Genomic DNA, 12,352 nt, shown 5'->3' on the forward strand with positions numbered 1-12,352 from the left:
ACCATGCACTGGTTGAAGGCCGACTCGTGCGTTTTTATGTGCACAGTAGGAGGCTTTAGTGAGTGATTGCATTTTTGCCTTGCCGAGCTCAAATTCAGAAACATGTCACATGACAGCGAACCGCATTTGAAGAGATGAAGAACTGAAAAAACAGCAGTGAAGAAACTGACACACTTAAAATGAGGACCAGGACAATTTAAACAATTTTATCAACCTATTTCATACCTGAGCCCCGGTGGGTATTCCATACCACTGAAATAATAAAGGGCTCCATTGAAAGAAGCTGGGCAGCTCTGGGTCTGTCTGCCTGCAGGGGACCGACATTCGATACCCGGCCAAGACGATGCCCAGGCAGCCGCACACCTTCAGACGTTGTTAGAGCAGACACACAGCACGCCCCTCCTGCCACCCACAATCCATTCACTGCCAATTACAAGAAATTTCCCTGTCCTAGGTGGGGTGAGGTGAGGAGAGGAGAGGTAGACACACATGGTTCTGTTTACAAATCACCAGTTGTTTAGCTTCGCCATGGTAACAGTAGCAAAAGGATGGATGGATGTTTCTAAGTGAGGAGGTGACAGTCGCCAGCTTGTGATGGCCTACAGGGTGGGGTGAACTTTCTGCAGGAGTGATGGCATTTATGCATTTATCCACAAACACTGGTCTGTTTGATTCCTCCCTTATTCCAACCAATTCTTCCTCATCCTTCACTTCAGATCCCCTCAGCACCTGGAGCTTCTGTTTGGCTTCCTGAAATATATCTTTTCAGTAACTGGAGAGGCTCATGAGGAGATGCCTGATTTACCAGAACTGGAATGTCGGCTACTCCCACAGGAAACCTGGAGCGTCTCAAGCCCGGGTATCCTAGATAGGCAACAACACACACATACACGGATCCAGCAACATAAGGTTGCACATACATAGCTGGTCAGTCAGGCTAAGCGCAGCATGGATGAAAAACCTACTGGATGTGACCCAACAACTAGGAATAGGTCAGGACTCATACTTGCTGTGTTACAGTGAAGTGATTGAAATTTAGCCCTCTGTTTCCTTTTGTTTCCCTTTGTTTCCCTGCTTCTTCTACTTCTTGTTTCAAACACCTGAAAATCAAGAATCTGACTTCTGACTGACTTTTTAAGCAGGTGTGCCACTTAAATGTTTACTCTACCCCCCCAAAGATTGCTACGCTAAGGTATCGCCACGTCTGTTTGAAAAACACAACAAAAATTTCCTTCAAAAACACCCAAACTATCATATTTTCTGCTCTTTATTTTGTCAGATGTTAATCTTTTAGTAGGGGGATAGGGAGGATTAGAATCACATGACAGATCCTCTTTCAAACACAATAAACTTTGGTGCTTCCATGTTACTGGTCCCAATTGAAGTTGGACTTCCTGCTGCAAGAGGCAGAAATTATTCAGTGCAGTTACCGTAGGATATGATTGAGCGTCAGACGTGTGACCAATGGTCCACTGACACCATTGACATGACGTCTACACAACCTATCTGTGTGATCTGGTGCTGCCTTCTGGCCATAATGCAATGACCGCACACTGCGACCTTACAGTTAAACAATACTTCCCACCGGTAACCTGCTCACCCTGACTCCGATCTACATGAGCATCCCCATCACCTCTGCTACCAGCCTCTCCTTATCACAACACCGTAGGTGAGGGGTCTGCTGTCAGACATGGCAATCTGTTGAGCCTTTCAACTCAGTAAGCCACGCATTCCAATCTTAACTTTTCATACGTAGGAATATGTGTGTCTTTGAAACATACATGTATTCTGGAGGGTGCACAGACTCAGAAACGCTGAGCTGGACAAGGTGACCCCACTGTTAATTTCATCTCTCGACTTGCTGCTGGGACTATTCGTTAACAGAAAAATCGTATTTTCTCTCATCATTCCCAGGACACAATGGTCTCTTAATATGTCACTTTTCTTGTGTGGCCATTCAGGGAATGACAATTTTGGCCTGAAGGGATCTGGTACATGGGTGAGTTATGGGAAACCAGAGTGCAGTCTGTGGGCTCACAGTATGTGGCTCTCTTTCCCTCCTCTCACCCTCCCCTTCTGTTTCTTTATCTCTGTTTCTCTTTTGGCAGAGAATTATAGGAGGCTTCAAGCATATTACGGCCTCAAATGATCTGGGAAAGCCAGCGTTAATGCTATGTGCACATCTGAACCCTTTTCAACTCTGAGGGAGAGCACACACAGCTTGTGTGTACTTCTCCAGGACTGTATGTGGTTACAGAGTGTGTTTTACCTCCACATAGTCTTTGGCATGGCCCCAGTCCCTCTTGGAGTCCAGGTTGCCCAGGCTGAAGCTCTCCAGTTGGCCCAGGTGAATCTTTGCCACAGAGCGGCTGATCTTACGCGTCACAAAGTTTGAACCTGAAACAGACATATTAAAAAATGATTTGTTGCAATCTTCTGAAATCAATTGAACTTTACGTGGGATATAAATATCACAGAAGTTCAGCCTGAGCCATTACACACAAACACAGATTGTCAGACATAGAAAAATAAGGAACAGATAAGTGAAATCGTGGCCTTCTTGCTGAAAATGAAGTGCAGAGGTCCCTACCAAACTTGTACATCACTCCATCACCGCACACTCAAACCGATGGCCTTCCAAACCTCTAATGCTGCTCCAAGTCCTCTTCAGCCAAAGCAAAAAGCCACCCTGAGCAAAATCAATTCCTTTCCACCTCATATTACAGCATCTAGATCCTTTTACATTTCTTCTCTCTCATTTTCCCCCTTCATTCAATGTTTCGGAGTCAAATCTGGGCCAGAGGCCAACGCAAATCTCAAAGCATCAGTCTGTCAACAGCAAAAAAAGAAGCAGGGAAGTTCTACACAAGAATGACAACCTAACGAGACCACCCTGACTGTGCCGGTACAGTGTCCAGTCCAGAATCACCGATTCGACAATGGGTACATCTGCCAGATCGCCCAGTGGAGCTTCTCAAGCTGAGGAGATGCACATGGTGGATTTTATCTGTGGGAACACTAATGAGATCCTAATTACTATTTCTGCACTGCTAGCAGGGCCAGGAGCCTTTTGGGTGTTTTGGCGACATGTTAAGGGCCGGTGTCATGTTCGCTATTCCTATTGCGGTGGCAAAGATGCGGCAGCGAGTCTGTGAATAAAAAGTTTCAACTGTCCAACCCAAACACAGCATTATACTGATGGAAATCAACACTAAATATTAGGGTGTTGTGACAAATGATACCATCATCCTGATTTAAACAGCCTATTAAAGCTTGAGGGCTCAAACTCTGGTGAGATACTTCTGTCTTGTGCTAAAATAAATAAATAAATAAATCAATAAAAAAAAAAAAAAAAGAGTCCACATGGCAGAATGTGAAAATACAATTTCCAAGGAAAGTGCAATGTTTGCATCAAAGAGTTCGCTATCTTTAGCTGACACAACATCTCGACTGTGAATAAGTCTCCCACAACCTTGTGTGAACCTCTTCAGGACCTGTTAAGAGCTTCTACATGCTGCTTTTTAAACTCATCATGCTTGAGATGAATGTTGCCTTTTAGCTCTGCAACCATCCTGGTCATAACAGCCTGGTTCTGTCTCTACACTATATCGCCGTTCCCTTGACATGGAGCAGAGCCTCCATTTAGACGCAGGAAAATCCCATGAACCCAATCATGCAAACGTACCAAATTTGTAGTAATTATTTCATAGGAAAGCAACAGCCCTGGGCAGGCTGAGTGAAAACAGAACAGTGGAGGTTAGACATGCTTATTTGAGAGAATACAGCATGTTGTGTGTGGGTAACTGGATCACATGGCCCTCACGTCAATGGCGCTTTGTCGCCATGTTGAGTTGGAGTTTTCATATTTCAGCACATGGAGATGCAATTTAAAAGACAAAGCTACAAACTTCCATCTTCAAAGTCCTCTATTGTTCTCACTTTTTTAAATCATTATTGACAGGTTTATTAGGAAATAGCTTCTGTCTATAGAGTGTAGATAAATTGCAGATGGAAACCCCCCTCTGATGTCAGACATCTTTGCACGATCACCTCATCTGGCCCCAAGGGCCTTTCTCCAACCTGGCAGGTCATTTGTTCTGACAGGTACCATTTCTGCTGCTAAGTGTAGTCAAATGTTGACCGGCCATTATTTACCCACCACCGATACATCAGTGACTGTTGGCTTTGTATTTTGCACATCAGTTAGACAGGAGCCTGTCTTGCCACAGGGCACACACACACACAGTTATTAACCAAGGACAATTAAGCAATTAATCAATGGAGAGAAAGTTAATCACACTTCATTTTAATGGGGAACTCTTAATTCAACACATGAACATTAGTGTCACTGAAAGAACTCTCCATTGACTGGCAGAAGGGAGTGCAAAAGAAAGAAGTAATTTCCATTGCTGTCATTGATTTACAATGTAAAGGTGTAGGATCCAATGATTGTGAAGTCTGACCTATTTACAGATGAAAAAGTTTGAAAATTGTAGCTTTTGATCAACAATCTAAAGTAAGGAAGTTCAGGGGCCACGTTATGGTATGTGACATAGTGCACTTGGTTCAAATTGAATCACAGATGTTTAGGTTAAATAACATGCATCTTAAAATTTGGACAAAAGGACAACCAATATGACGTGTCCTATAATAAACAATTAATAATTTTGAGCTATTTGTCCAGTGGGGGAAAAAAAGACGAATGAACACCACAAAAAGGTTGCTGTTTCAAGCCTTTATTTCTGTTGTTCTTTGTTCTGATTGAAATTTAAAATGAAAAAAATAAAAAAAATCCTTAGTGTGTATTTGCCATTTTAAATCATTCTAAAATTATTATGTTTTACATTTTCCGACTATTTATTTATTATTTACATTAAGTGATTTGCCAAATGTAATCAATAGACTGCCGCGTTCTGTACATTAGGACTCGGAGGTGTGAGGCAATGAAACAAGAAGCCACATTGGCAACTATAGTAAATTGGAAGGCAGGGGTGTGATATGATCTGACATGCAAGGGAAGCTCAAGTTTTCAGGTTAAACACAGGTTGTCAAAACTCTGCAGAGCTGAGTTGGCTGTTAAAAAGGTGGCATAGGGATCCAGTAGAGCACAGTACCCCCAATCAGTAATAAAGTCCATTACTTCCCTCCCAAGCACACCTGTAGCCGCCTTGTAAAGCTTACACCTCTGTTTAGAGTGGCTCCGTGCCCTGCCTTCTCTAATTGGTGCGGTGTGGACCCGAGCGTGGGCCTAATGGACCAGCCTGCCTGGCCTTGGACAAAGCCTACACTGTTACTGGCCTGGGTGTTAATGTGTTTCCTTTACTGGCAGCGACACCGCAGGACAACCAGAAGGAGGGGGCAGAGGCAGGGGAGAGGAGCCAGGGGGGCTAACAGGAGGTTTCAAACCCAGCGGGCCAGTGGTGGACGTTTAACCTTGCCTGCAGCCCGGCGGAAAGTCTAATAAAACCTTGGGTTGTGAAAACTGAGCAGGCAGCAAAACCCCTGCCAGAAACTGACACTCACTCTCTTTCTCCCTCTGTCTCTCTCAATCTCACTTAAGCATCTCTTTTCTTTTTTGTTTTCCATCATTCCTTCTCATTTTTTGGCCAGAGAGGCGACAGGAAAAACGTAACACACAGGCTTCGTTGGCACAACTGTGCTAAAATATGGGGAGAAAAAGAGGAGGAGGAAAAATGCGCAGAGATGTCTCCTGTCCGGAGCCAGGCCATGTGGGCCCAGACAGGATGGGGGACAGGCTCTGTCAGCTAGGGGCTCAGGCCTGAGGGAGTCAGGGAGGGGACTGTGGCTTTTGAGGGGGTTTTGGCTGGACTAGCACTGGTTACTCAACACATTCTGCTGATAGAACCACACTGCTAAAGAAAGACAACTTATGAAGTCTGCCTTCATACTGTGTGATGGCCCAGCCCTTACAAACTCAGACCTCATGTTGTCTGAATCATCCTCATTTATATTACCGTCTGTGAGCGCATTAACGGGCATTTACAGATTGACATTCAACCACAGTGTGATTTATTTGCATCACTCTTCTCAAATATTTATTTTGAAAACATAATGGGTGGTCGTGGCCCCAGTTAAATAGCACATTAGGTCCGGAAAAAACTGAAAAGCAGAGTAAATTTAAGTTCCGAATCAACTCGAATATTTATGAACTGGTCTTTAATGTTAAAAGTACGAAGGTAGAACATCCATTTGTTTCCTAAGCCAAGTCATGTCTTCCAACTTTAGACCTGTTGAGTGTTTTTCATCACCATGTAAATGTGTCCCAAGGTTGTTTCCCTTTTCTTAATAAAAATGTGGAAAGACTTGGTCGGCCTGGCTGCTTTAACGAACCACATTCTAAAAACAGGACTGTGGACTGTTTTACTTTTCTCAAAAAAAGTAGAACAAAAAGATTAATTCAAAGTATTTTCCAAATGTCTGACACTTGAGTTATTTTTTTGCAAGCTTGTCTGAACTGGCAACACTCCGAAGGCGGTTAAGAAAACAATAGCTGAGACACAATTTTGATTGCCAGGGGGTTGTCATAGAAACCTTTAGGTTACATCAATGGAGAGCTTACACACCTGTTTTGGAACTCAACCAGGGTTGAAAATCCCATAATCCCACTCTGTCTTTTGAGCAATGGCCTTGGGGAGTGAAGTGCTTTGTGGCATATTGAAGAAAAAAAATATATAACCCTTAATTTCAAATCCCGCCCCCACATGTTTTAAGGATTTAGGCTGACTACGGAGCACTGTTTACATCGGAATGGAGGCGTTCTCATCTCATACCCATCGTCTTTATCTGAGCTGAGTTATGAGGAAAATACCTGACTTGCACAGAGTGAGGTATTCTGCAGGAGGAATCTTCCCTGGATGAGGGGTTGGCCAAATTCCACCTTGGCCAAAGACCTGTCAGTGTCTGCCATCACCGTTATTGCACAATTCACATTCCAATTGATCTCTGGAGCCCTGACAAGGGGAGAATATTTGTGTTGTATCCAAGGTGGCTCTGCTGACACAGCATCTTTTCACACCTGACAGATAGACTCATTCAAAAACGACCAAATTGACAAAGAGGATGAAGACAGAATGAAATGTGATATGAGAAGAATTTAAATGGGGCTGGATGGTTACAAAAACTAAAATCCATGACCAAAAGAAGACCTTTTAACTTTCCTTAAGTTTGTTTTGTTTTTTTTTTATTGGGTGTGATGCAAGAAAATGGATACACAGCACAGAATGTGCAAAGTGTGGGGAAAGAAAGAGCAGGAGTGTAGAAAGACAGGGGAGTAAATTATACATGTTTTTCTTGCAATCTAAGGATGACGAAACCACCTCCACATTGCGGAACAGAGGGCATATGAGACAAAATGTTTCACTAATATTGAAAACAGAAAATTCGCTCTCCGGATCCATCCTGTACTTCGATTAAATCAAAATACCATAGACCAACATAGGGGGGTTGCTCATCCGCCTGCCGGGTTCTGACAGCGCCTGGTGAAGGTTGAGCAAGGTGGCTCGGTGCCCTTAACTTGCAGTACAGTTAACATCAGTCAAAGCAAGCAACCAATAAACTGGATTCTTGGTCACTACAGTGATATACAACAACAAACAGATTTGAGGGCGGGGATGGGGATGAGTGAAGGTAGAAACCTCAATGACCATGTGACACGTCTGATGCTGAGACAGGGGGAAGCACCTCATGAGACACAAGGTGGTGGATGGTGTGTCCGTGTGGGATGGGAGGTGGGAACCTCTATCATCAGTACTTATCTGAGGTGTCTGACTCCACTCAGCCCTTTTCTCATCAACATCCAATGAAACAAGACCAGACCAAAAAAACTAAAAGGGGCCCCACTTTGTCTTGCAAGATACCACCAAATTTCCTTGACGGAGATATTCCCATCCAAAGATTTCCTTTGAAAATAACCTCTCCAATATATGGATAACATATCCTCTTACAAATCTATCATGTGATCTGACCTTTTGGGCTTAACCTCAACAAAAGCAGAAAGATGAAACCGAGGCATGTAGAGGCTGAACAGCCGTATGTGTGTGTTTTCTAAGGGATAGCATTGACTTTGGCAATGCTACACTAACTTCCCCAGTGCTAACTGGTCTTCTATCCTAACAAAACAGTATATTATTCTATACTGCCAAGCATGAACCACAGAGCTCTTGAGGTGGAGAGATGGATGGGACTTCCCCAAATAAACTAGGAGATTAGGCTACAACTGAAACTGGTCAGTAGCAGCGATGGTGGATAAGCACAAAACATATTACAGTGCTGATTTACTGCCTAGCCTTAGATCCACACATGGCATATAACTATAAATTAAACTTGTGTTTTGCCTTTTATTGTCAAAATTAGATTTCTGAAGACTTTGAGGTGTGTGTTTGTTGAACATGGTGCCCTAACAATCACAAGCTGGCTATTTGCACAGATTTCACTGTTGATCACACTTGCCAATAATCTATGGAGTACTGCACTGTGTAATCTGTGAGAGCAGTATGGAGTGTTTCTAGCACCCCTGCTAGCGCTAATCCCCCTCTTCAGAATAAGTGTGTGGGCGTTTTGTTATGGCTAACAACTAAGTTAACCGGAAAGGAGCTAGTCGTGGTGTAAACTAGCCAGCAGATAGATGCTTCTGTTTGCTTTGCTTCACGCTGGATTTCCTTTGGGTTATTTTTCCCCCACGACAGTATGATTTTGACCTTTTTGCCTCACAACAATAGGGATCGGCTGTTTATTGGTTCAACGGTCAGGTGTTTACCGAGAATGGTAAGAGAAACCAGAAGCACATTCCTGCTGGGATGAAGTCATCCCGGGTGCTGGAAGAGACAGAGCTCCTTTTAAACCTACAGAGGGACAGTTAGTCTGAGGCTGGTGGTAAGCTTCACTCTTCCCTCTCAAGCCATTCCCAGCAGTTACCAGACCGTCCTATGTGACACACCACACCGCGCTACGGAGATGATTTGTCACCACAGAGTCACTTTGGTAGACGCCACGAGCAAGTCTCAGTAAGCTTGTAAGGGGAAAGTTTCCTCATAAAAGCAAACATCTACTTTTCCTCAAACACAAGACACACACATGCACTGACACCCTGGGAGAATGACATCACAGCTTTTCCTGTGTGTGGGATGGAGTTGGGGAGGCGGGGGGTTGGAGGGGTGATGTCACTGACATCAAGCACTTCCTCACTCATTATTGACTAGTAATACAGAGTGGCGCGGCCGGGAAGCATGCAGGGAATGAATGATCCTTTATCTCTGCACCACAAATGTGTTCATACATGTAGAGACCCAAAAACACAGTAGAGAGATGTTAAGGGTGTGGCTGAAAAAGGAGGAGTGATGAAACTCATCTGCCTCTGGTGAGCTGCAAAATATCTCACCAGATTCTGTAGCAATTTTCTAACTTCACACACACAAACATATATATTTATATTTGAGTTGTGCGCATGTCATTTTTACTGAGATTCTTTTGGTGGAAATGTTATTTTTTACCTACCTCTGTAGCAACACAATCCTAACTTTCATTTTTTTTTTTTTTTTTTTTTTTAAAGGCAGCGCCTTCAATTTTGATATTGCCAGGGGATTTAATAATAATTTGATTTTCTGTTTAACATGTTATCATATTTAATATGTCCAATAATGTTGAATATGTTATTTTGGAAGTTAAAATGGAGAAATCTGATGTGAGTCTGGGTGTGTTTACTGAAATAAGAACATGGATCACACTGACAGAAAATTATCCTTTTGTGAGAAGTAATGCTATTAGCACGTTTTGAGTTTGTTTCCACCAGTCTAATATGTTTCTGTTTTGAGTAAGGTTTTGAGTCTCCCTCCGAGTTTCCAGCACAAAAAAATGATTCAAGTTCATAAATAAATACATTTAAGCTTACTGTATAGCAGCACTGCTCTACTTTTCCTCTATGTGCCTGTGAGGGTTCCCTCCAGGTCCTCCGTTTTCTTTCCACAGTCCAAAGATATGCAGTTAGAGTAAGAGGCAGCACTTATGTAGTAATATGAATGTGAACGTGATTGCTTATTTGTCCCATTGTGTCAGCCCTTCATCAGACTGGTGACCTTATCCAGGGTGGACCCCGCTTTCACCCGTTGTCAGCTGGGATTGGCTCCAGGACCCACATGACCCAGGCAGAACAGTTGCATTGAATGGATGGCATTTAGCAAGCTGGCAATTTCAGTGCGCTTTATGGTGTTCTTTTTATGATGAAAAACATTTTTTTTACCATATTGGAATGTTAAAAAAAATAAAATAAAAAAAATTTTCTAAACTCCAGCCCTCAATCTGTATTCTTTTGATACACTAACGTATAAGTGGTTATGTACTGCACACCATGTGACTTACTCTACTGAAAGAAATGTGCCATGGGAGTGTTTTGCAACTCATAGCACCGTCATGAAATCCCTCTTTAAGGTGACAGAAGGGCAAAGCCAAACACCCTGACAGTGTGGCAGCGGCAGAGTCACAGCAGGCCCCAGAGGCCTGGGTAAACAGTGGCCTGTTCCAGCCAACGCCAGCAGCACACTGGGTTGTGCAAGGCAACCGTGGGACATCTGGCCACATCACAGCACAGCGTTTCTGCTTTATGAGCAACAACAGCCATAACTCTGAGAATAGAAGTGGCGGGAGTAAACCCAATCGCCCGCTGCAGAAATGCTGACTGTGGGGAACGGAGGAGGTGGGGGACATGGTATTAGGAAAGGAGAAAGAGTGTGTGTGGCGAGACGGGAAAGATAGAATCCGAGTCAGAGAGGGAGATGAGAAAGGGCTGACCAGAAACCAAAAAGCTGAGGATGTGTGATCGGGATGGCAGTGAGCTTTGCCCTTATACGGTCATTCTGTGTTCGTGTGGAGAAGGGTACAACCTTCTCTGACTTCACAGCCTCATCCAGAATCAGTCCCTGGCGAACTATTTCAACAGTTATACCACATATACACATATATACATATACACATATATATATACATATATATACATATATATACATATATACATATATACATATATACATATACATATATATATATATACATACACATATATTCATTTACTTATCACCCCGCCTCAGTTAACGACGGCAGCAAATCTCCATGTCTCGGGTGAGGAACTAACAAACCCTCTATTGTTGTGGATTCATTTTCTGTTTATTCATCAGCCCAACTTCTCTCCACCTGTGATCGAACCCATTCTCCCTGCATCTTGCACGGCTATGAAAGCTCAGTGGTGACCACACCATCGGCTGTAAGGCTGTAACCTACACCCTTTCCCACACATATCTATCTGTGGTTACCCATTAGGATTTACTGGCTGACCCCTGACCTTGGCTGGGGTCGTGGCCGGGGCCTTCATTAGGGGAAAAATCATAAACACCTGAGTGGCTGACCTGGGTGCAATGCCAGGGCTACAGTCATATGGAATTAATTTTGGATGGCTGTGGCGTGTAAATCGGGTTAAACCAGCATCCACGACCCTCAGGGCTCCAAGCACATATTAAAAATGTGACCACAACCCACTCACTATGTGTCATAATACGTCTGACCGTGTGTGCGTGCGCGTGTGCGTGTGCGTGTGTGTGTGCGTGTGCCAGGTAGTTATGAGAAACTTGGCTCCACCAGTGGATGAATATGACTTTATATACAGCATGTAATTGAATCCTTTTACAAAATCCAACAATGGTGTACCTTCTGTTTTACAACCTTATTGTGGTTGACACATGACACAATGTTAAATCATGACAAATTCAGTCTTACCTTGCACCCTGTGTTTGGGTAATTTAAACTTGGTTTTGGTTCAGCAGCTACAATTGCACTCAGTGTGGTGAAAACGCTCCATGAGATGTTGTGTTGTGGCTTCAGATTGAGACATTCCTCTGACATGTTTGTGTTTTTCAAATAACTAATCATCATATTCCAGTACCTTCCTCACAACTGAAGATGATCGTTTACCGGCAGTATTTATAAAAAAAAAAATAATCTTGGTCTTATTCATTTAGGTATGTTGTAAAGTAGTGTCATTCTTTGTGACACATTATTACATTTCAAATTTCTTCAGTCAATCAATTTAATTAAAATGATGCACACTCTTCTTATCCTTTATTACTATCAGATGTTGCAACAACAACAACAATTTCCTTATTAGGATAAAAAAAGCAAATGCAACTTGAGGTTGACATGGAAAAGCAGTGCATGTTTTGCTGTGAGCTCACCTCTCCTTGGGCTTTCGTGGTTAAAGAGGATCCCGTTGACAGCAAACATGTTATAAGCCTCCCGAAAGTTTACCACAATCCAGTAGGCGTAAAGCTTCGCAGCACCTGGGGTGAGA

General features: G+C 43.1%; 1 protein-coding gene across 1 annotated transcript in view; it reads right to left on the reverse strand.

Annotated features, from left to right (window-relative positions):
* gmds (GDP-mannose 4,6-dehydratase) overlaps positions 1 to 12,352 on the reverse strand; it is a 149,138-nt gene that overhangs the window by 85,031 nt on the left and 51,755 nt on the right. The window contains exons 6-7 of the mRNA XM_029499573.1: positions 12,237 to 12,341; positions 2,270 to 2,397 (exon numbers count right to left, since the gene is read on the reverse strand). Of these exons, the coding sequence (XP_029355433.1) occupies positions 2,270 to 2,397; positions 12,237 to 12,341 (233 nt within the window). The remainder of the gene's footprint in view (positions 1 to 2,269; positions 2,398 to 12,236; positions 12,342 to 12,352) is intronic.

This window comes from Echeneis naucrates, chromosome 4, assembly GCF_900963305.1.
Source record: "Echeneis naucrates chromosome 4, fEcheNa1.1, whole genome shotgun sequence".
In the NCBI taxonomy this organism is placed as follows: domain Eukaryota; kingdom Metazoa; phylum Chordata; class Actinopteri; order Carangiformes; family Echeneidae; genus Echeneis; species Echeneis naucrates.